The sequence below is a fragment of the Mobula hypostoma genome, chromosome 21 (genome assembly GCF_963921235.1).
Source record: "Mobula hypostoma chromosome 21, sMobHyp1.1, whole genome shotgun sequence".
NCBI lineage: Eukaryota > Metazoa > Chordata > Chondrichthyes > Myliobatiformes > Myliobatidae > Mobula > Mobula hypostoma.
The window spans coordinates 20,777,030-20,798,202 of NC_086117.1; the positions used below are offsets into that span (position 1 = coordinate 20,777,030).

Sequence of the window (21,173 nt, forward strand, 5' to 3'; positions counted from 1 at the left end):
ATGTAAAATGAAACACTTCTTGTCTAAGCACAATCCAGAATCAAAAGCACATTAAAAGCAGTTGTAGCTAGTCTGTCATAGGTGAACCATCAGTGGATGATGTTACTCTACCAGAATATATCCTAAATAAAACTAATAACATTACATAGCAAACAAAACACTATATTTGTTTTAATAATTATGAACTAGATGTAACTAGTATCATAATAATCACTCATTCTCTTATTAATTACATTCCTTTTTCTTGGATGAGAGACTCAGTGTGTTTTGAACGGCTTATTTTTGCTTAGAAGTTTGCTTGTCATAGTTTTTAAAGCTTAGGAAGAGATATACTGTCAGTCATGCATAACTGAAGGAAGCATCATTACACTACAAACACTGAATGGGAGGAGGAATTGCCTTCCAGCATGTATCACCTCTGTCATCATAGAGCTTGTACAACTCAGATTATTAACGTAAATAAAATGGGCTGCTGAAAATGTATACTTCTTTCTGAAAATAGAGGCATCATAAGCCCCCGTTATCCCTCTTGCAAGGATTCATGTATTTAGAAACATGAAACGAGTAAGTATTTCAGATTAGATCTTTACGTCTCTCCATACTCTGTTGACTGTTGTACTTTAGTTTTCCCTCCTCAGCCGGTCTTGCTTCCCATCTTCTTAAATGTAATGTTTAGTAGCTGATGTGCTGTCAGTGGTATTTGTTGGGAAGAAACTGCTCCTCAAAGTTCAAAGTAAATTTGTTATCAAAGTACGTGTATGTCACCGTATAGTACCTTGAGATTCAATTTCTTGCAAACATTTACAGGAAAATATGAAAATACAATAGAATTACTTGTATTTGTAGAATTACTGATAAACTCCTGGACTGTTTAACAAACAAAATTCTAATAATTATTTTAACAACACTCTCACAATATCTCTCCTATCTTCATTGAATAGTAAAGAATAAAACAATATTCTGTTGCTATTAGGAAATTGTACATCACAGAATGAAATCTCACTACAGTACTTCTGTTCCATGTTTGGGATTTGGGGTGCAAACCTGATTAAAATAATAACAATGCAAACATTCTCATTACTATTTCTTCTCTACCTGACACCATTAGCAATAATATATGAGGGAGCAATGTTGCTGCAGTTCATGGCCAACTTCCTGACAGGTATGGAGTATGTCATTATTGGTGGTAGTTACATTTAACCCTCTTTTTTTTCATCATCAAATTTACCAAAACAAAACATCAATTGAAATCATGTTACAGAATTACAATTGTGTAAGTTTAGTATATTAAAACTGATTTTACTAAATAGATAAAATTGTTTTATGGTTGTCAGTCTTTGTTTCATAAATTCTGTTACATTTCTTTATTTCGCTGTAAATTTCTGCAAGAAAATGAATCCTATATGGTTACCGGTATTGAATGGCTTATCATATGAGGAGTGTTTAATGGCTGTAGGCCTGTGCTCATTGGAATTCAGAAGAATGAGGGGGAGATCTCACTAAAACCTATCGAATGTTGGAAGGCCTCAATAGAGTAGATGTGCAGATGTTTCCTGTGGTGGGGAGCCTAAGAACAGAGGATGCAGCCTCAGAATGGAGGGACATCCATTTAGAACTAAGATGAGGTGGAATTTCATTATCCAGAGCATGGTGAATCTGTAGAATTTGTTACCACAGGCTGCTGTGGAGGCCAAGTCATTGGGCATATTTACGGCAGATGGTGATATATTCTTGATTAGTCAGGGCATGAGGGGATACAGGGAGAAGACAGGAGACTGGGGCTGAGAGGGGAATGGATCAGCCATGACGAAATGGTGGAGCAGACTCCATGGATCAAATGGCCTAATTCTGCTCTTATATCCTATGGTTTTATGGTCTTATGGTCTTATATATGTACTTCGATAATTAATTTACTTCAGTAAATTGACTTTGATTTTTATGTCATGATATGTTTTTCAGGCCAGATAATCACTTTTTGGAAGCCATCTGCTGTTTCCCCATGGTTTATTTCATGGCAGGAAGCATTGATAAGTAAGTATCCATGCACTGTACCATTCCAAAACCAATTTCCTTTCAGTAATTACACTGTTGGAAGGCTGCAGAGTCGATTCCCCAACTGCACTGTCATGTTGTACTTGGACATTAGTTGGTGGAGGAATTAAACCCAAATCAATTTTTTTTCAATTGGTGGTCTGGCAAGTGATCTCAAGAGTTTCTTATGTGGACTTCTCCCATCAGGTTTCAGAATTATTTTGGTGAATTTCTGCAAATGCATGATTATTTCTCCATCTTTATTGAGACTTCCATGGAATAATGAAAAAGAGGAATTCATTGAGAGCTCATCTTAGTTTTTCCCTTCTTTGTTCTAGCTACAGTTGACATGTGAAGTGACCATTTGGTTTTTCTTTTGAAGGAATCCATCAATAAATTAGGGCTGAGTCATTGTGTCATACTCTGTAATCTGAGTGTGTGCCCACATCAGTGACATGGAAGATTCCTTCTTTTACTGCCAGTGGGGGCCGTATGAAATGAGCCAGGAAGTTCACTAATCAGGCAAAAAATTCAATTACAGTGGGGCATTTTGCAAGCAATAAAAGACCCTTACTGATGTATTAGGAATAAATAAGCAATACCTGGGCAGAGTTACAGGGGTAAGTGGGGAAAAAACACACACAGTATTGATATTGGGAGCTTGTCTGTAATCTATATGAAGTTAAATATAATATGTATGAAGTTAACTAAAGGCCTCTTGCATAATTCTTTTTTTCATCAAATTTTACAATTTTCTTAAAATCTTCCCTTCCCATTTTTAAGATGATTAAACACAAAAAAAAACCTATAGAGGATTTGATGAAAAGAATTCAATGGATCCCTTTTGCTGCTTCTGCAGGGGATGTGTTTCACACATTTGAACTCTTGATTTTGTTTTCTGGGACATATTCCGCAGCCTAGATAATCTACTACAGTGTGGGATTATTTATGCTGATAACCTGGTAGTGGTGGACAAAGAGAGTACGATGAGTGCCGAGGAAGATTACATGGCTGATGCTAAGACCATCGTCAACGTTCAAACAATGTTCCGGTAAGAACATTTTTGCAAAGCAGTCACATGCATAACTGAGTTACATTTCTGGGAACAGAGGGAAAGTGAAGTGTTACTCTTATGGGAACGGAGGGGCAACTTCTTTAGGCAGAGGGTGCTGCATGTGTGGAACGATCTGCGAGAGAAAGTGGTTGAGGCAAGTACAGTAACAACATTCAAAAGACATTTGGATAAGTACGTTGAAAGGAGGGGTTTAGGGAGAATTGGACCAAATGCAAGTAAATTGAACTAGTTTAGTGGGCACCATGGTAAGCACGGATAAGCTGAGCTGAACGACCTGTTTCCATGTTGTATGACTCTATAGCAGGAGTTCCAAACCTTTATAATGCCGCGGACTAATACCATTAAATAAGGGATCTGTGGACTCCAGATTGGGAACCCCTGCCCTACAGGCTGTCTCTCAAGAAAACTGGCTTTACTTGCACTTCCACTTATTTCTCATTGAAATACATTTTGGCCATGGTTTCCTCACTGCCGATTCCTGATAATAAACTGTACTGTTTAGTCCAAGATCAGACTTGCTACTGTTGTTGCCCGAAGAACACGGGCCACCCTTGGAAAGCAAGCAAAACTACACTTGCTGGAATCAAAAATAAAACAGAATTGTTACAGGAACTTGGCCAGTTCTGGACACATTCAAGGTTGTTCTTGGTGTGTTTAGGAACTAAGGTTGTCTTTTTCCGTTGGTAGAGCTCTGTAAAGAGGGTGAGAGCTAGAGAAACACAAATTGATACAATTTTTCATAGGACAGCAATATTCATACTTTCTGAACTGGGGGACCTTAATTTTATGAGGGCAAATAAAAAGACAAAATTTCGAAAGTGTTGGCAGTTCAAAGTAAAGTCATGAAAAACTCCAAGTCAATAGGCACCCATAATAAAGAAGTAAATGGTCTTTGGTCCTGGTTCTAAAGAAGAGATCTTGTGCGCTGATGGGCTGATCTTTTCTTGGGTGTTATTGTAGACTCAAATTACAATGCCAGTAATTCAGGATGGTGAAATCCAAGCAGTGCAAATATTTGGAGAGAAATAAACATTTAAAAATTTATGGATTTTAATTATGTAATGCACTCAAATGCATTAATTATGTAATAATGTGACTGATGATATTCATAGAGATGGAATTTTATGGTCAGTTCTATTGTTCATGATCCTTTGATGTTGGCAGCACCAGCCAGCAGTTCATTAAGTAAAGCATTGGGTCAGGTTATCAAGGAATGTAAGGCAAAGGATAGTCAGTAGGGTTGAGGTGTAGGTGCCTCATTATCTAGTTCAATGCAAAAGAAAATCTGAGGGGCTTGGATGGCCTTCTCCTTCTCATTTTGCCCCTTTCCACCGGAGATCCCTGTGCAGCTGGCACTATCATAGAACATAGAATGCAGCATAGGAACAGGCCCTCCGGGCACACAATGTTGTGCTGAACCACCTAAGAAGTAAATCAGAAATCATTTTATCAGGTAGTTAGATTGTAAAATTCACAGCAATATGAAGGGTTGAGAGGAGAGAATAAACATTTATGTAGACCAACGGGTGGAAAATGGTTTCCTTTTGTGCCACAGGTATTTCACAAAATTACCTTGGTGGAAAGAAGTGTAAAGATATTATTTCAATATAGTGGCTATTCACAGTGTTCTGTCTGATTAAGGAACACATCACTCAAATGGTGTTTGGATTTGGAGGAAAATAGTTAAAGCACTTTAGCTCAAAATCGTTTTATGGGATTTTAATTTGACCATCAACTACCTTTTAACGACTTAGGGAAGATTTGAGGAATCCTCAGATTAGGCTGATTGCATTCCACACCTAAAGTTATGATCCTACAATGGAGATTCCGGTGCCTTAAAATGAGGTATTTGACATATTATTTGACTTGTATGGTTAGTTAATTGCCTGCAGTCAGATTGCAAGGTAATTGGGATTTTACCTGCTCCTCTTCTTAACTTCACTCTTTCTCTTTAAAGAAATTGCACCCAGTTTGACTTTTTGTTTATACCTTTTTAACTATTTCCATCAAACTTCAGCTAATTGGGACAACTGTTTAATTGGGCCAAAATGTACTAGTCCCAATGTGTCTCTGTTTTTGTGACAAATAAAGTGAATCTTTATCTAACAAAATGCTATTTTATCCATAAGACCTCAACGTCTCTGAAAGTTTCATTATTTCATGGTTTTGTGATGCACTTTATCCCTTATACCTCTAGTCATGGTAAAATACAGTGTGTCATCTAAACTGGTTGGATCGCTAACTTCTTTGGGTTCATAAATAGTCAGTACATCTGTAGACCACAGATGGACAATTCTTCATCCCCATCTGCCAGGATTCAAATGTCGTTTGCTGTGTTTCATGTTCCAGGTTGTTCCCCAGTCTCAGTATCATCACAGAACTGACTCACCCCTCAAACATGAGGTTCATGCAGTTTCGAGCCAAAGACTGTTACTCACTTGCACTCTCCAAGTTGGAAAAGGTAACTCCTCGTTTATATTTTGATTGAATTTTCTATTAATTATTTGTTTCTAAATGTTCACCTTGGGTGGGAGTTACAAGCATATTTAGTTTGTAATTGGTGCCTGGTTGCCATAGATGCTTCTCTCCTGAGACATAACCTTGGTGGGAGATGTAATTGAGCTAAGCCAGTGCTTATAAATAGAATTGGCCTTAGGCCAATGCTGCACCACTATTTTTACTCAGGATCAAGAGATTTTTGTCTAAATCTACAAGCCTTGTGGGAAAATTGATAATACTCTGTGTGGAAGTGTTTGTGTGAGACTTTTGTTCACCTCTTTGTTGCTAAGAAAGGAACACAAAATTCTTTGTCAAGAATTCATAGCGTCATATAGTTGTACAGCATAGCAACTGTCCCTTTGGCCCATCTCATCTATGATATCATACCTATCTTTAGTAATCCCCATTTGCTTACATTAATTCTGTTTCCCTATGTGCCCTGCTCGTTCATGTACCTGTTAAGAAGTAAATGTTACTGTTCCTGCCTGTACCACCTCCTCTGGTAGCTCCACTGATACCAACTACTCCTCATGTGAAAGAATTGCATCTCAGATCCCCTCTAAACTCTGTCCTTAAGCCTATGCCCCTATCATGGGATGCAGACACTAACTAATCTACTCTGTCTCTGCTTCTCATAATTATATATAATTTGTCATGTCACCTCTCAGCCTCCTTCACCTGGCCTATCCAATCTCTCCTGATAACTCAACCCCTCCAATCCAGGTAATATTTTTGTAAACCTTTCCTGCACCCTGTCCAGGTGAGTCACATCCTTTCTACAGTCCGGCAGCCACAACTTCATTTAATACTTGAAATATAGCCTAACCAAAGTTTTGTACAGCTGCACTGTGGCATCTCAACAATTCAGTATTGAGTCTGAGCAGGTCACAGCCTTCTAGAGTTAATATCAAATTCTACAACTTTAGGTGGCTCATTTTCTCTGTCCATCAGTGATACTGGCAGAGATTTTTCTGTCCATTGGCACAGCTGATGACATTATTTATAGCTCTTTTATTCACAACTTTTGTTTCTTTATTCCTGTTCTTTCTCACTACTTCCACTCTTCTCATAGGTTTTATATTGCTTTGAATTTTCGCTCTCTGGTAACCCATTAGCCCAGTGGCCAGATACCTCTATGCAACCCTCATATCACATATCAGAGAAATCTCCTTTGTCCTGTCTATCTCTTCCCCACACTCTCTGCAAATTAAAACCATCTAGTTTTCTCCTTTCACAACTCATGAGTTGGTTGAAGAACTCAGAGGATCAAGCAGCATCTCTGGAGGGAAATGGACAGTCAACATTATGGGTCCAGTCCAGATGAATCATCGACTGTTGTTCTGGCCCCCCCCCCCCCCATAGATGCTGCCTGATCCACTGAGTCCCAGGATCGTGTGTATCACTCCAGGTCCAGCATTTGCTGTCTCTCATGTCTCCTTCTGTTTTCTAATTCTGTCAAAGGTTCTTTATCCAGAAACTTAACTCTATTTCTCTTTTCATGGATGCTGTATGGCCTTCTGAGTGTTTGCAACATTTTCTGTTTTGTGTTTTAATGAAGTTGTTGCCTAGGATACTGGGGAAACCTGTGTTTTACCTTTGTATGAAAACATGTTATAAATCTGTGCTCACTAGTGAAGGCAGAGAGCGGCTTACTGTAACCACTGAGTGTGAAAGATGCCTCTTTCTAATTTGCTAAGTATACCCACAGAAGAAGAATCTCAGGGTTGTATGTGGTGATATGCATGCACACTGGCAATAAGTTTTACTTTGAACTCTAGCACCAAAGACTCGTCCTGGGCTGGACTGGAGAGTTAATTCAGGTTTTGAGCTCAAATCTCTGGATAAGGAATCAGACCCATAAATTCTACACTAAGTCACAGATATATGCCTGAACACACTTTACAAAATAAACATTTACCACTTTAGCAATAATTCTATAGATTGCATATACATACAGAATACAGGTAACAGATGGGGAAGGCTTGTTTCACAGTTAGGTTTGATGAATTCAATCAGATAACAACACGTGGATGCCATAGGGAAAGCATGTGCCTCCAGTGTGTTGGGTGGTGGTCAACTGATGAAACCTTCAGAAATACCCAAAACCAGAGTGTTAAACGTACACCCAATCCACAGTTTTGCTTGTAATGGTTTCAGTAAAACATAGGGTTTATGCATGTTGATTTATGATGAATGTCTGCCTGCTGATAGCAACCAACAATGATAGTACCACTTGAAATTGAAGTTTCAGATGCTACCCCAATAGATTTTCTAGATGATGATTTGACATTACTTGAACTGACTAAAATACAGTCAACTACATTTATTTTCCCCCCTTGTCACCTGACAGAAAGAACGTGAAAAGGGATCAAATTTGGCTTTCATGTTCCGTCTCCCATTTGCTGCTGGAAGGGTGTTCAGTATCAGTATGTTGGACACACTACTCTATCAGGTCTGTACCACACTGCACACCATTCATGAACTCTTTGCATTTTTTTTTTAGCAAGCAGATTATCAGTTCAATCAGAAATGCACAACCATGCTTCAATTTGTGCTGCAGCAAGACTTTATTATTGCTGCCCTGTAAAAGTAATTTCTGTATGATAACCAATTGGAGCTATGCTTTGTGAATGTTGAATTCTCTATGTTGAATTGAATATTGATAAGGATTGGAATGGACGGCATAATATTTTTCCCAGGTTCCAGGCATGAATCACATTAACCAGAGGACAGTGGCAAAATGATTGACTGAACAATAAAAGGGATGTTTTTGGTCTGAGCTGGAGTAGAAGTTTGCTCAGATATCAAATTGGAGGCCCACTTAACTATAGAATTTGCCAGCCTCCTTCCAAACTCTTTCTTGCATATACCATGGCATGCAAAAGTTTGGGCACTCTTGGTCAAAATTTCTGTTACTGTGAATAGTTCGTTCTTTTTCAATATTTTTATTAATTACTTGCATAGATGAATACAAAATATATTATGGTATTATGGAAACAGAAACAAGATTGAATTTCCCCATAACTATGTATTGTAAATTAACCATAATATTGAAAAGGTATATTTTATTTTAATCTAAAGCAAAATCAAAACCCCATAACAAAATAGAAAAAAAAGAGAGAAAAAAAAACCAAACAATATATGGTTAAAAGAAAAGAAAAAATAATCTCTGACATATAATCGTAAATTTGAACATATAATAGCCATCATCATTGCTGACCAAATTGAAAATTGTGAAAATAGTTCCAAAAAAGTCCCCATAATGTGAAAAAATCTTGTCTAGGTATAGAAATAGAACACCTAATCTTCTCTAGATTTAAACATGACATAACATCAATCACCCAATGGGCGTGAGTAGGCAGAGCAGTATCTTTCCATTTAAGCAACAAAACTCTTCTGGTTAAAAGAGAAATAAAAGCCAAAATATACAAATCATTTGGCTTAAGAGTAAAATCATTTCCTCCAACAATGCCAAACAAGGCAGTCAGAGGGTTGGGTTTAAATTTTACTTTAAAAAAGCTCCGAGAAAGTTTGAAATACTTCTTTCCAAAATTTATCAAGCCGCGGGCAGGACCAAGGCATATGAATTAGAGAGGCCTCTTCAAATTTACACCTATAACAGTATGGAGAAAAATCTGAGTAAAAACGAGAGAGCTTATCTTTAGTCATATAGGCTCTATGAACCACCTTAAATTGTAACCGAGAGTGACAAGCACATAACAAGAGGTGTGAACAAGTTTAAAAATTTCATTCCAAGTATCCTCATCAATTGAAATCTGTAAGTCATGTTCCCAGAGGTTTTTAATTTTGTCTAACGGGATGTTTCTCAATGCCAACAACATATTATAAATATTAGATATAGATCCATTATGTATCAATTAAATTCTTATCTGGACATTTAGGCAATGTATAAAGTTAAGAACGCAAGAAGTCTCTAATTTTTAAAGAGTGGAATAGACTAGGTATTAAATGTTTTCAGGATCTGTTTGCTGGAGATATTCTTTCCTCATTTGATCAACTATCTATTAAATATAATCTTTGTAAAGTTCACGTTTTTAGATAGTTACTGTGAATAGTTAAGTGAGTAGAAGATGAACTGATCTCCAAAAGTCATAAAGTTACAGATGAAACATTCTTTATAACATTTTAGGCAAGATTAGTGTATTATTTTTGTTTTGTACAATTTTAGAGTGGAAAAAAGGAAAGGAGCACCATGCAAAAGTTTGGGCACCCCAAGAGATTTGTGCTCTCAGATAACTTTTACCAAGTCTCATACCTTAATTAGCTTGTTAGGGCTATGGCTTGTTCACAGTCATCGTTAGGAAAGGTCAAGTGATGCAAATTTCAAAGCTTTATAAATGTGTTGACTCCTGAAACCTTGTCCCAACAATCAGAAGCCATGAGCTCCTCTAAGCAGCTGCTGAGCACTCTGAAAATTAAAATAAATGATGCCCACAAAGCAGGAGAAGGCTATAAGAAGATAGCAAAGCATTTTCAGGTAGCCGTTTCCTCAGTTTGTAATGTAATTAAGAAATGGCAGTTTACAGGAACGGTGAAGACCAAGAAAACTTTCCAAGAGAACTGCTCGTAGGATTGCTAGAAAGGCAAATTGAAACCCCTGTTTGACTGCAAAAGACCTTCAGGAAAATTTAGCAGACTCTGGAGTGGTGGTGCACTGTTCTACTGTGCAGCGACACCTGCACAAATATGACCTTCATGGAAGAGTCATCAGAAGAAAACCTTTCCTGCGTCCTCACCACAAAATTCAGTGTCAAAAATTTGCAAAGGAACATCTAAACAAGCCTGATGCATTTTGGAAACAAGTCCAGTGGACTGATGCAGTTAAAATAGAACTTTCTGGCCGCAAAGAGCAAAGGTATGTTTGGAGGAAAAAAGGGTGCAGAATTTCATGAAAAGAACACCTCTCCAACTGTTAAGCACAGGGGTGGATCGATCATGCTTTGGGCTTGTGTTGCAGCCAGTGGCACAGGGAACATTTCACTGGTAGAGGGAAGAATGAATTCAATTAAATACCACCAAATTCTGGAAGCAAACATCACACCGTCTGTAAAAAAGCTGAAGATGAAAAGAGGATGGCTTCTACAACAGGATAATGATCCTAAACACACCTCAAAATCCACAATGGGCTACCTCAAGAGGCGCAAGCTGAAGGTTTTGCCGTGGCCCTCACAGTCTGCCGACCTAAACATCGTCGAAAATCTGTGGATAGACCTCAAAAGAGCAGTGCATTCAAGACGGCTCAAGAATCTCACAGAACTAGAAGCCCTTTGCAAGGAAGAATGGGCGAAAATCCCCCAAATGAGAATTGAAAGACTCTTGGCTGGCTACAGAAAGCGTTTACAAGCTGTGATACTTGTCAAAAGGGGTGCTACTAAGTACTGACCATGCAGGGTGCCCAAATTTTTGCTTTGGGCCCTTTTCCTTTTTTGTTACTTTGAAACTGTAAAAGATGGAAATAAAAAAAGTAATCTTGCTTAAAATATTAAAGAAATGTGTCATTTTAACTTTATGCCTTTTGGAAATCAGGTCATCTTTTACTCACTTAGCTATTCACATAACAGAAATTTTGACTGGGGTGCCCAAACTTTTGCATGCCACTGTATTCTCTCCCTCTTTCTTGTTCTTGCTCCCCCTCCACCTCGCTTCCCTCTCTTGCACACATTAAGATAATTATCTCTTTCTTTCGTTGTCTCCTCCATGCATCCATATCTCTGTGCTACAGGTTAATGCTATGTCTGACCCAAACCCAATGGTTCATGAGCATGTAAACCTGACCCCAGTACAACCCATACAAGGTGCCATGGGTGATTGAAAGAGAGTTTCAAAAGGACATTGCATGCACACATGAAAAGGGAATAATTGGGGGGGCAGTGGAAATAATTAGATAGTTCTTTCTAAGAGACTACAGCAACATGATATCTGCTATGACTTGATAATGAGTTTTAGATCTTAAGACATTTCTTTAGTAGCATACCATTGACAGAAAAAGGAAGTTTTAAAAATTAATTATGTTGATGTTGAGCATATTAGACAAGTAATCCCAGTGTGACTGCACCAGCCAGCCTCTCTCCATCTGCCTCAGAGCACCACCAGGAGACTGAAATCATTGTCATGTTTAGAATTCACATGAGATGGCTCATTGTATGCTGACAGTCACTTACATAATTGGTGCAAGGGTGGGAAGAGTGGATAAGGACAAGAGATGAAAGAGATCCAGCAACTTCTCTTTGGAATGGGACTGAATATTTTTCCTTTAAGTATGGAGTATTGAAAGGGGTCTGAGCTGCTGGTGTTTTTGGGGAGACAGTTATGAGGAATGGTGTTTTCAGCAACACCAAGAGGAGAAAAAATGTTATGGGTCAAAAGAAAAAAGTTATCAGAAATAGACAAGTGAAAATTGCCCTAAGTATTTCCACTTGGCTTTTAGATATTAAAGTAAATACAAATAGTTGCTCTCTTCACTGAGTTCCTCAACCTTAGTATCTGGTTTTATTTACGATATGAGTCAATCTGGCTACATTTTGTTTTGTTTTTAGTCTCAAGCATGTTCATATCATTTGTGTGCTCATAGTTTTTTTCAAAACAAAATTTCTAAAATGCTAGAATTATTACATTGAATAAACACTTCCATGCTTGAAGTTTTTTTTGATTGCTTTGGTCAATTATTGAGCAATGCTAAGTCATTGGCACAGACTTTTTGGTGGTCTTAATGTAGCACAATCTTTCCCCATTTGTTTCATTCTTGTCATCCTTCTCTGAAGGAGATCACTGTTGTAAGATTAAGCATTTTGCTATTTTAAGTGACCATTGAACAGAATCAACTCGTTCTAGATTGAGTTTAACAATGCTAATTGAAAAGTAAGGCTCCCTCCCTTCTTACCACTTCTGTTACTGTTTTTGTACTGAGTGAGAAACACAAGAAATTTCTTGCTGCAGATTTCTTTTCATGGTGTAGAGTAGTTTGCCACACAGAGTGGGTGAACAAGAGATCATTTCATCATCTGAGGGAAACAGGCAAATACTTGAAGTAGATGAAGATAATTCAGGCGGGAGGAGAAGATGGCGGCGCATTTTAAGCATCCGAAAGGTTTTTTTTAGATGTAACAATCCTTGCACTTCTCAGATGCAAAATAAATGTTCCAATGGAAAAAAGGAATCTTGAATAATAATAAACAGAGCAACACATACAAAACACTGGAGGAACTCAGCAGATCAGGCAGCATCTATGGAAATGAAGGAACGGTCGACGTTTCGAGCCAAGGCCCTTCTTCAGGACTGGAAATGTTGTGGGAAGACAGGAGAATAAAAAGGTGTCGGGGGGAGGGAAGGAGGACTAGCTAGAAGGTGAAAGGTGATGCCAGGTGGGTGGGAAGGTAAAGGGTAAAGGAATCTGATGGGAGAGGAGAGTGAACCATGGGAGAAAGTGAAGAGGAGGGACAGCAGGGGGAGGTGATAGATAGGTGACAAAAAGAGGTAAGAAGTCAGAGTGGAGAATAGAAGGAGAGGGAAAGGGAGGAAAAATAATTCCCACCGGTACCCCTCCTCCTTCTCCGGCACTTTACCATTCCCACCCATCTGGCTTCACCTATCACCTAGCTAGTCCTCCTTTTATTCTGTTGCCTTTCCTACTTCCTTTCCAGCCCTTTTGGCCTAAAACGTCAATTGTTTATTTATTTCCATGGATGCTGCCTGACCTGCTGAGTTCCTCCAGCATTTTGTGTGAGTTGCTCAGGATTTCCAGCAACTGCAGAGTCACCTGTGTTTAAGGATAATAAATAGGGCAAAACAAAAGCAGGGTGCAATATTTTGGCAAAATTAATTGAACAGTAAAGCATTTTTGTATTCGGAAAGTGTCTGTCTTTAATCCTATGCTTTTTTTGTCTCCTTTAAGACACTGTCCCATGACCAAACTTCTAATCAACTTTAATAACAGACCCTTGACATGTTTTAGTTTGATTATGTTTCTGTGAACATTTTCTTGAATTAAATGTGGTCTATAAATGCAAGTTATTGTTGCAAAGCATTACAGCTGCTTTTGTTCTATTTCATGACTTAAAAAGGTGTTTGTTCCTGTAAGTAGCAACAAGCAAACTGAAAAAGAAATAAAGATAGTATGCAAATAATGTAAAATATGAAACTAACTTTATAACATACTAATTGTTTCAATCTTTCTACATTCCTTGCCAGTCTTTTGTTAAAGATTACATGATTCCAATTGCACGGTTGTTACTTGGACTTGATACTACCCCTGGCTCTGGATACCTTTGTGCTGTAAGTACTTTAAATGGTTGAATTATTTTAAAAGTCTGCTGGTGATCTATTGATACATCTTGTTTTATTAATCCATAAGTTTCAAAAATCCAGTGATAAATGTAGTTTATTGTTTGCAAATGTGCTGGCTTGCAGACTTAATTTTAGTAATCGTCTAGTCAAAAACTTGCAATACTCTCATTTTGCCCAGTCTCATCCATCTCTTTTTCTATTCCACATCTTGCTACTAGTTTTTGCTTTACATAATCTGGATTTTTGACAATAAAGTCAAACTACTAATTCACATTAATTCCCATTAATTCATTTCTTAATTTATTTTTTTGACCTTTTTATCTTCCTGCAGAAGGACACAGTTTTTGGAACCCATTTGCCACTGCTCATTTTGAGATCTCTCTCCAATGAATTTATAATGTTAAAAGTACAAAAGAATTAGCATCGAATTTATCATTGAACAAGCCTATCCCTTCTGAGCTTCTCAACTGTGCCCCTAAAGGAACATTTCAAGTTAGATTCTCCTACGCACATTGACACCTTGTCGTTGCAAACAATGATGATGTTGTTATAGAGAGCAGTGAGTTGCAAATGTGTGATGGGGCTAAGATTGCTTCACTGAATCACTGATTTGAAACTGTGAGGTTGCTAACATGACAAACAGGTTACAGTGTAACTGTCAGATGGTGAACTTCTCAATTGCATCCCATAAATACTCTGATAGGGAAAAAGAATCTGGAAAGATATCAAAAATGGGGCAAAGCAAAAACTGATTGCAGCACTTTTGAAAAAAATAATTGAACAGTAAAACAAAAAAGTTGAAGGATGTTCCGAGATGGACAATAAATGATGGCTTAGATCTTCAGAATTAATATATTAAGAGACATTGAATATGTTTTATTACAGATAATTATACTTCGGCTGCATGGAACGTTTTGAATATATAAACCACACTTTTCCAGAAACCATTGACAACTGCAGTTACTCTGTTATAATTAAAATTTTCCTCACCACATGAGAACAATTTCTGGTCTCTCCAACTGCCTTCTGAGCCCTTTGATATGATCCACCAGCTGGCAAGTTCTGTAGTGCAGCTAACAACTTAGTTTGAATACTTCAGAGGTTTCCTAAATAAATAAAAATCTAATATTCTACTGTCTTAGGTACAGTGCAGTAACGAAACAGTGCCACCCAATTACATCCATGTGACCAATTAGCCTACTAACCAGTAAGTCTTTGGGCTGTAGGAGGAAACCAGAGCATCCGGAGGAAACCCACAAAGTCATGTGGGGAATACACAAACTCCTTACAGGCAGAGGTGGGAATTGAACCTGGTTTGCTGGTGCTAGAAAGCATTATGCTAGCTGCTATGTTCTCGTGCTGCCAAATTCTCCAATGTAATCCTTGTTTTAAATATCTGTCTGCCCAACTGAATGAACAGCATTTAATGTGTAACTTTGAATCTATAAACCCATACGATCTCCAAGTTCCCTGAGCTTTCATCCATGATTTTGAAGCTTTATAGCTATATTGCCCCACCCAACTTACTGAGTGATTTATACAAGAGATTCTGCAGATGCTGGAGGAACTCAGCATGTCGAGCAGCATCTATGGAAAAGAATAAAGAGTCAACATTTCAGGCGAGGACTCTTCATCAGGACTGGACATTTTGCCTCTTTGTGTGTGTTACTACTAAATCATTTGTTTTTGCTTTTTAGATGAAAATTACGGAAGATGACTTGTGGATTCGGACATATGGAAGGCTCTTTCAGAAACTCTGTTCTTCCAGTGCTGAAATTCCAGTTGGGATTTACAGAACAGAATTGCACCTGTTTTCTACATCTGAGGTGAGGAGCTGCTTTACTATGTCTTTTTGCTCTTCATTCCTTTTACAGCTGGAGGCGGACGTGTGAATGGCATGAATGTTATTACCTACTCATCCTTCCATGCTTGAATGTTGTCTAGATCTTGATGTCTGCAGAAATGGTGTGCTTGCTGAGGTGTTTCAAATAGATTCGAACATCATGCAATCATCAGCAGACATCCCCATGTCTGCCTTCACTGTGATAAGCCTTGATAATCGATGAAGCCTTAAAGAACTTCTCTCCATGACAGCCCTGCAAGTTGTAGGCTCATCGCACTGGCAAAAATTCCAGCCTGTATCTCTGCTGTGCATTATGCATAAATATGGATTACAACAGCCAACAACAATGAGCAATTAAAAATTGAGGCTGCAAGGTATAGAGACCAAATCTTCAATCCGGCATTTGTAATATTTAACCCACACCTGCTTGTTTTAATATCTTTTTCTCTGCATTATAAGTGCATGTTGCAGATCACCCCTTCAACAGCAGTTGGTAGATGCAGAGGTGGCCATTGCTCTCCAGGTGTAGTCAGGTTCATGTCAGCTACTAGGCAAACATAAAATCAGGTGCATTGTGACCAAATATGTTCAGAGAAGACTGTTGCTTTAATAGCAATAATCTATCTGAGAAACTCAGCAGGTCAAGCAGCTTCTGTGGAGGGAAGGGTTTGTCAACATTTTGGGTTGAAACAGGCATGAGAGTGGAGAGGAAAATAGTAGTTAAGAGAGGGATGTGTGAGAGGATAATTTTTTGATTGATGTTAATAACTGTTAATGAAATCTAATAGATGTAAATGGTCCAATTTCCAAGTAACTTTATTTAAAAGCACATCATTGACTGTGTTTCGAATGCCCTGAAGCTACAAAAAGGACTCTGTAGTGCAAGTCTTTCCTCCTTTGCTTAACACCTCTTCATAGACTGATTGAATGGTCTGGCAATGTGGCCCAGTTATACCTGAATTATCCTCTGTAACAAGCCTTTAAAAGGTTGCACAGTGTGACCAATGTTCCAATTCTTCTTGATGACAACTGTGGGGATATTGGCTAATGATGGACAGCCCTGACTGAGACAACACCTCTGACTGGAAATTCAAAATGCGAGTGACTACAGACTTCAACTAGTTTCAATAGGTACATTTAATGTCAGAGAAATGTATACAATATACATCTTGAAATTCTTTTTCTTCGCAGACATCTATAAAAACAGAGGAGTACCCTAAAAAATGAATAACAGTTAAAACGTTAGAACCCCAAAGCCCCCCCAGTTCCCCGCTCCCACACACAAGTGGTAGCAAGGCAACAACACATCCCCCACCCCCACCAGCAAAAAAGCATCAGTACCCTCCAATGAGCACTCAAGCATGCAGCAAAGCATCAGAAAAGACACAGACTTGCAGTATCCCAAAAACTACTCGTTCAACTAGTAATTCAACATACCACAGGCTCTCTCTGTCCCTAATAAAGGAAGAAGAGCTGTCCGTGTTTCACAGTGACAGGGGAGACATAACAAACAACTCACTGATATACGATTTTAAAAGTCTGTTGCGTCGCTTTTTCCAAGCTCTGTGCCCGGAGAGTCGGCACCAAAAAGGCGCAGCCCTCCGGACACACAACCCCCGGCAGCTAACCCGCTGCTCCTGATGTTCCGTGTTCTCCTGTGACACTTCACTCCGAGGCACTGGCCTGGAATCAGCATGTCCCCAGAGCCACGAAATTCCAGAACCCTGAAGGAGCACTTGTCTTCCAGGATGCATCCTCAAAAAGCAGCCAGTTGTGAGGCCCTGAGAGTGGGTCTCATTCCCGCAAAGAACCGAAGTCAGAGTGTAACTCCAGGTTAGGGTCTTCAAAAGAATCCCCCCACACACACACACCCTGAAAAGGAAAAAAAGAGATATCAAAGATAGAAGTAAAGTTGTTTCCGAAGAGGCAAGCAAAGGAGTGGCCGTTTAGCGCCATCTTGACTTCGCCCCGCCTTCAGACTTGGATCTGCATCTGACCAGTCAATGCTGATTGGCAGTGACTGTCCAATCTACTCAGCAACTCTGTCGTCATAATGTGCATATTTTATGTTACCTAATTGCCAAAGAGTTGAAGATTAATGATTAGCTCTACGTACATCAAAACATAGAGTGAAACGCATCGTTTGCATCAAATCAAGTCAGTGAGGAGTGTCACCACACTTGTGGTGCCAGCATACGAGGGGTGATTGATAAGTTTGTGGCCTAAGGTAGAAGGAGTCAATTTTAGAAAGCCTAGCACGTTTATTTTTCAACATAGTCCCATCCTACATTTACACACTTAGTCCAGCTGTCGTGGAGCATACGAATCTTGGACCTCCAGAAAGTGTCCACAGCAGGGGTGATTGATAAGTTCGTGGCCTAAGGTAGACGATGAGTTATACAGCTGTCGTTACATGCACATGCAGTTCAGCTCTTTCAGTGATTAAGCAGAAAGTTTGAAGTTAATAACTCATCTCCTTCTACCTTAGGCCACAAACTTATCCATCACCCCTGATAATTCTCTGATTATGCAGCAGATTAGGTAATGATTTTTGTTTTGCACTGTCAATACTTTCCCTCTCTTTCTCAGTCTCAGATCTCAATCAATGTTGATGAGTGTGAGGAGACAAAAGATGCGAAAGACCACTGGGTGGCGAAGAGCCATCGGAACTCAACGTCTAGTGACCAATCAGAGCACCCATTACTGAGGCGCAAAAGCATGCAGTGGGCCCGAAAATTGAGCAGAAAAGGAACCAAGCACACCAGTAAAGCAGATGAAAAGATCAACCAACAGAGACAGAGCCTGTATCATCGATCAGAAAGACAAGAGTTGTCAGAACTGGTGAAAAACAGAATGAAGCACTTGGGTTTACCCACAACGGGATACGGTGGGTGTTGTCTTCCTTTCTAATATTAAAAAAAAAAGCCCGGTGTCTTGACTGATTATTTGGCAAATTATAGTAGATTGGGATAAATTTGCAGTTTAGTTTGGATAAGCAAAATACATAGAGCAAATCGCTAACGAGAGTTAAAATAATCAAAGTAAAAAGTTCTCATCTCTGATAAGGTCAAAAATCGCTATTCTTATCAATCCTCTAAATGGTAAATTTAATTATTCTTTCTAAAACTGTCTTTACACAGGAGAATGATGTCTGCTTAGGAGCAATCAAGTACTTTCTAGCCAGTAATTGAAATCAGTAGTTTCTATCTTATTCTCTTCTTTGAAGAACTGCTTTGGAAAATGTTGCTGTATTATAAAATTGTTAAAATTTTATGATGAAAAATTCAGAGGATTTAAGTATAGCCTTTCATTATTTCACATTGAAACCTAATTTATAGTTATTAATTTAAAGTGTGATGCTCAGCAATTGAATGCAGATTAACACTGCTAGCACTAGCCTAAGAGTCATTATTATCAATGTGAGCTCCTGATCAAAAGCCTCGTTTGCTAAGAAAGCAATTGAGAAATTTTGCTGAACTTTTTACCAACTGTTTTGATAAAATTGTCTCTTGTCAAAAGACTCTTTCATACATAAGTAGACAGCACAATGGTATACTTGGTAGAGCTTGTGCTTCACAGCTTTAGCAACCATGTTCAATTCTGACTTCCAGTGCTGACTACATGTAGTTTACATGTTCTCCCTCTGACTGCATGTGGTTTCCTTCAGATACCCCATTTCCTCTCACGTCCCAAAGGCATGAGGATTGATAGGTTAATTGGCTATAAGTAACTACTAGGGTGCAGGGTGCAGAATCTCAGGGGTGGTGATGGAAATTTGGGGAGAATAAAATGTGTTTAATGTAAAATGGGTGTTTATTGGAGGGTGTGCCCTCGTTGATCTGAAGGACCTGTTCCAATGCTGTATAATTCCTTTGCCTTTCTCAGAGAGTCATAGTTAGAGCAATTATTAAGGAAGCCATGTGAAGTATGGATCCTTCCCTCCTCTTTTTATCACCCTGCTATCATCGTCAATATTCCTCCTCCATCTTGAGCAAGGCCAATGATCTTGTCCACTGACTGAGAAAAGCACGTGGAGCAATTCAGCCCCTGGTGCTGAATGCTTTAAAAGTATCAGCCTCTGATAGTATTCATCTCCTTGCATACAACTGAATGCAAATGAATCCATATGTTAGGACGGGTGTATAATTAGCTGCCAATGCTTGCCAGGCATTAGTGAGCACAGATCATTTTCTGCTGTTGGACAGTAATAATGTTCCAGCCACACATTGGAAAATCTGTTTACCTCAAGCACTGAGATCTTCCAGATCCACCTGACTTAAAATACTAGGAGGTAACACTCAGTGGCCACTTTATTAGGTATCACCTGTTCCTAACAAAGTGGCCTCTGAGTATACGTTTGTGACCTTCTGCTGCTGTAGCCTATTCCCTTCAAGGTTCAACGTGTTATGCATTCAGAGATGTTCTTCTGCACACTGCTGTTGTAATGCATGGTTATTTGAGTTACTGTTACCTTCCTGTCATCTTAAACCAGTCTGGCCATTTTCCTCTGATCTCTCTCATTAACAAGGTGTTTTCACCCACACATCATCTTCTGTAAACAGTAGAGACTGTTGTGCATGAAAATCCCAGGAGATCAGCAGTTTCTGAGATGCTCTAACCAGTTCATCTGGCACCAACATTCATACCATGGTCACAGTCACTTAGATTAAATTTCTTCCCCATTCTGATGTTTGGTCTGAACAACAACTGAGTCTTTTGACCACATCTGCATGCTTTTACGCACTTAGTTGCTTCCAGGTGACTGGCTGATTACAGTAGATATTTACATTAACACGCAGGTGTACCTAATAAAGCAGCCACTGAGTGTATATTCTTGAGTAGATCTATTGACTATACCATTTATATTTCAACTATCAGTCAAAATCTGACACTATTTGTCTGAAAGTAAATTAAAATTTTTCCACTGATGACATGCCTGTCCAGTAGAAAATTAATAAAGCATTTCTCATCATTGTTGCTTGTCTGATAATAGTCAATGAATATTTGGAAATGTTGGCTGAATATTGAATATCACTACATGAAGAAACCCATTCAATTCAACCTTATTGTTCCAGCTTTGAGACTAACCCACTTAAACCCAATGCCCTGACACTTTATTTTTAAAATTTAGAGGTGGTACAGTTGGTACAGAGTTATCACCACTAGATGTAATTGTATCTACGGTTCATCAACCTTCTTTCGAGAGTGTTCATAGAATTGCTGTGTTATTCCAGATAAATGTATTATCAGTGTGAAATAATCTGGACAAACAGAATAATATAAGTAGAGTTAGCTATTATTATGTTTTAATTGTACCAAGAATCATCACATAGTTGAATTATTGATGTATAATCTGAACAAAATGGTATTTTTAGTTAAAGGAAAATAAAGAAAAAGATAACTTGGGAAATGTACTACATT

General features: G+C 38.6%; 1 protein-coding gene across 5 annotated transcripts in view; it reads left to right on the plus strand.

Annotated features, from left to right (window-relative positions):
- The window catches only part of kcnt1b (potassium sodium-activated channel subfamily T member 1b), a 436,729-nt gene that overhangs the window by 405,386 nt on the left and 10,170 nt on the right, over window positions 1-21,173 (plus strand). For all 5 annotated transcript variants that reach the window (XM_063073587.1, XM_063073584.1, XM_063073585.1 and 2 more), the window contains 7 exons: window positions 1,960-2,031; window positions 2,948-3,082; window positions 5,456-5,567; window positions 7,956-8,057; window positions 13,814-13,897; window positions 15,607-15,735; window positions 18,342-18,639. In XM_063073587.1, coding sequence (XP_062929657.1) covers window positions 1,960-2,031; window positions 2,948-3,082; window positions 5,456-5,567; window positions 7,956-8,057; window positions 13,814-13,897; window positions 15,607-15,735; window positions 18,342-18,639 — 932 coding nt within the window. The remainder of the gene's footprint in view (window positions 1-1,959; window positions 2,032-2,947; window positions 3,083-5,455; window positions 5,568-7,955; window positions 8,058-13,813; window positions 13,898-15,606; window positions 15,736-18,341; window positions 18,640-21,173) is intronic.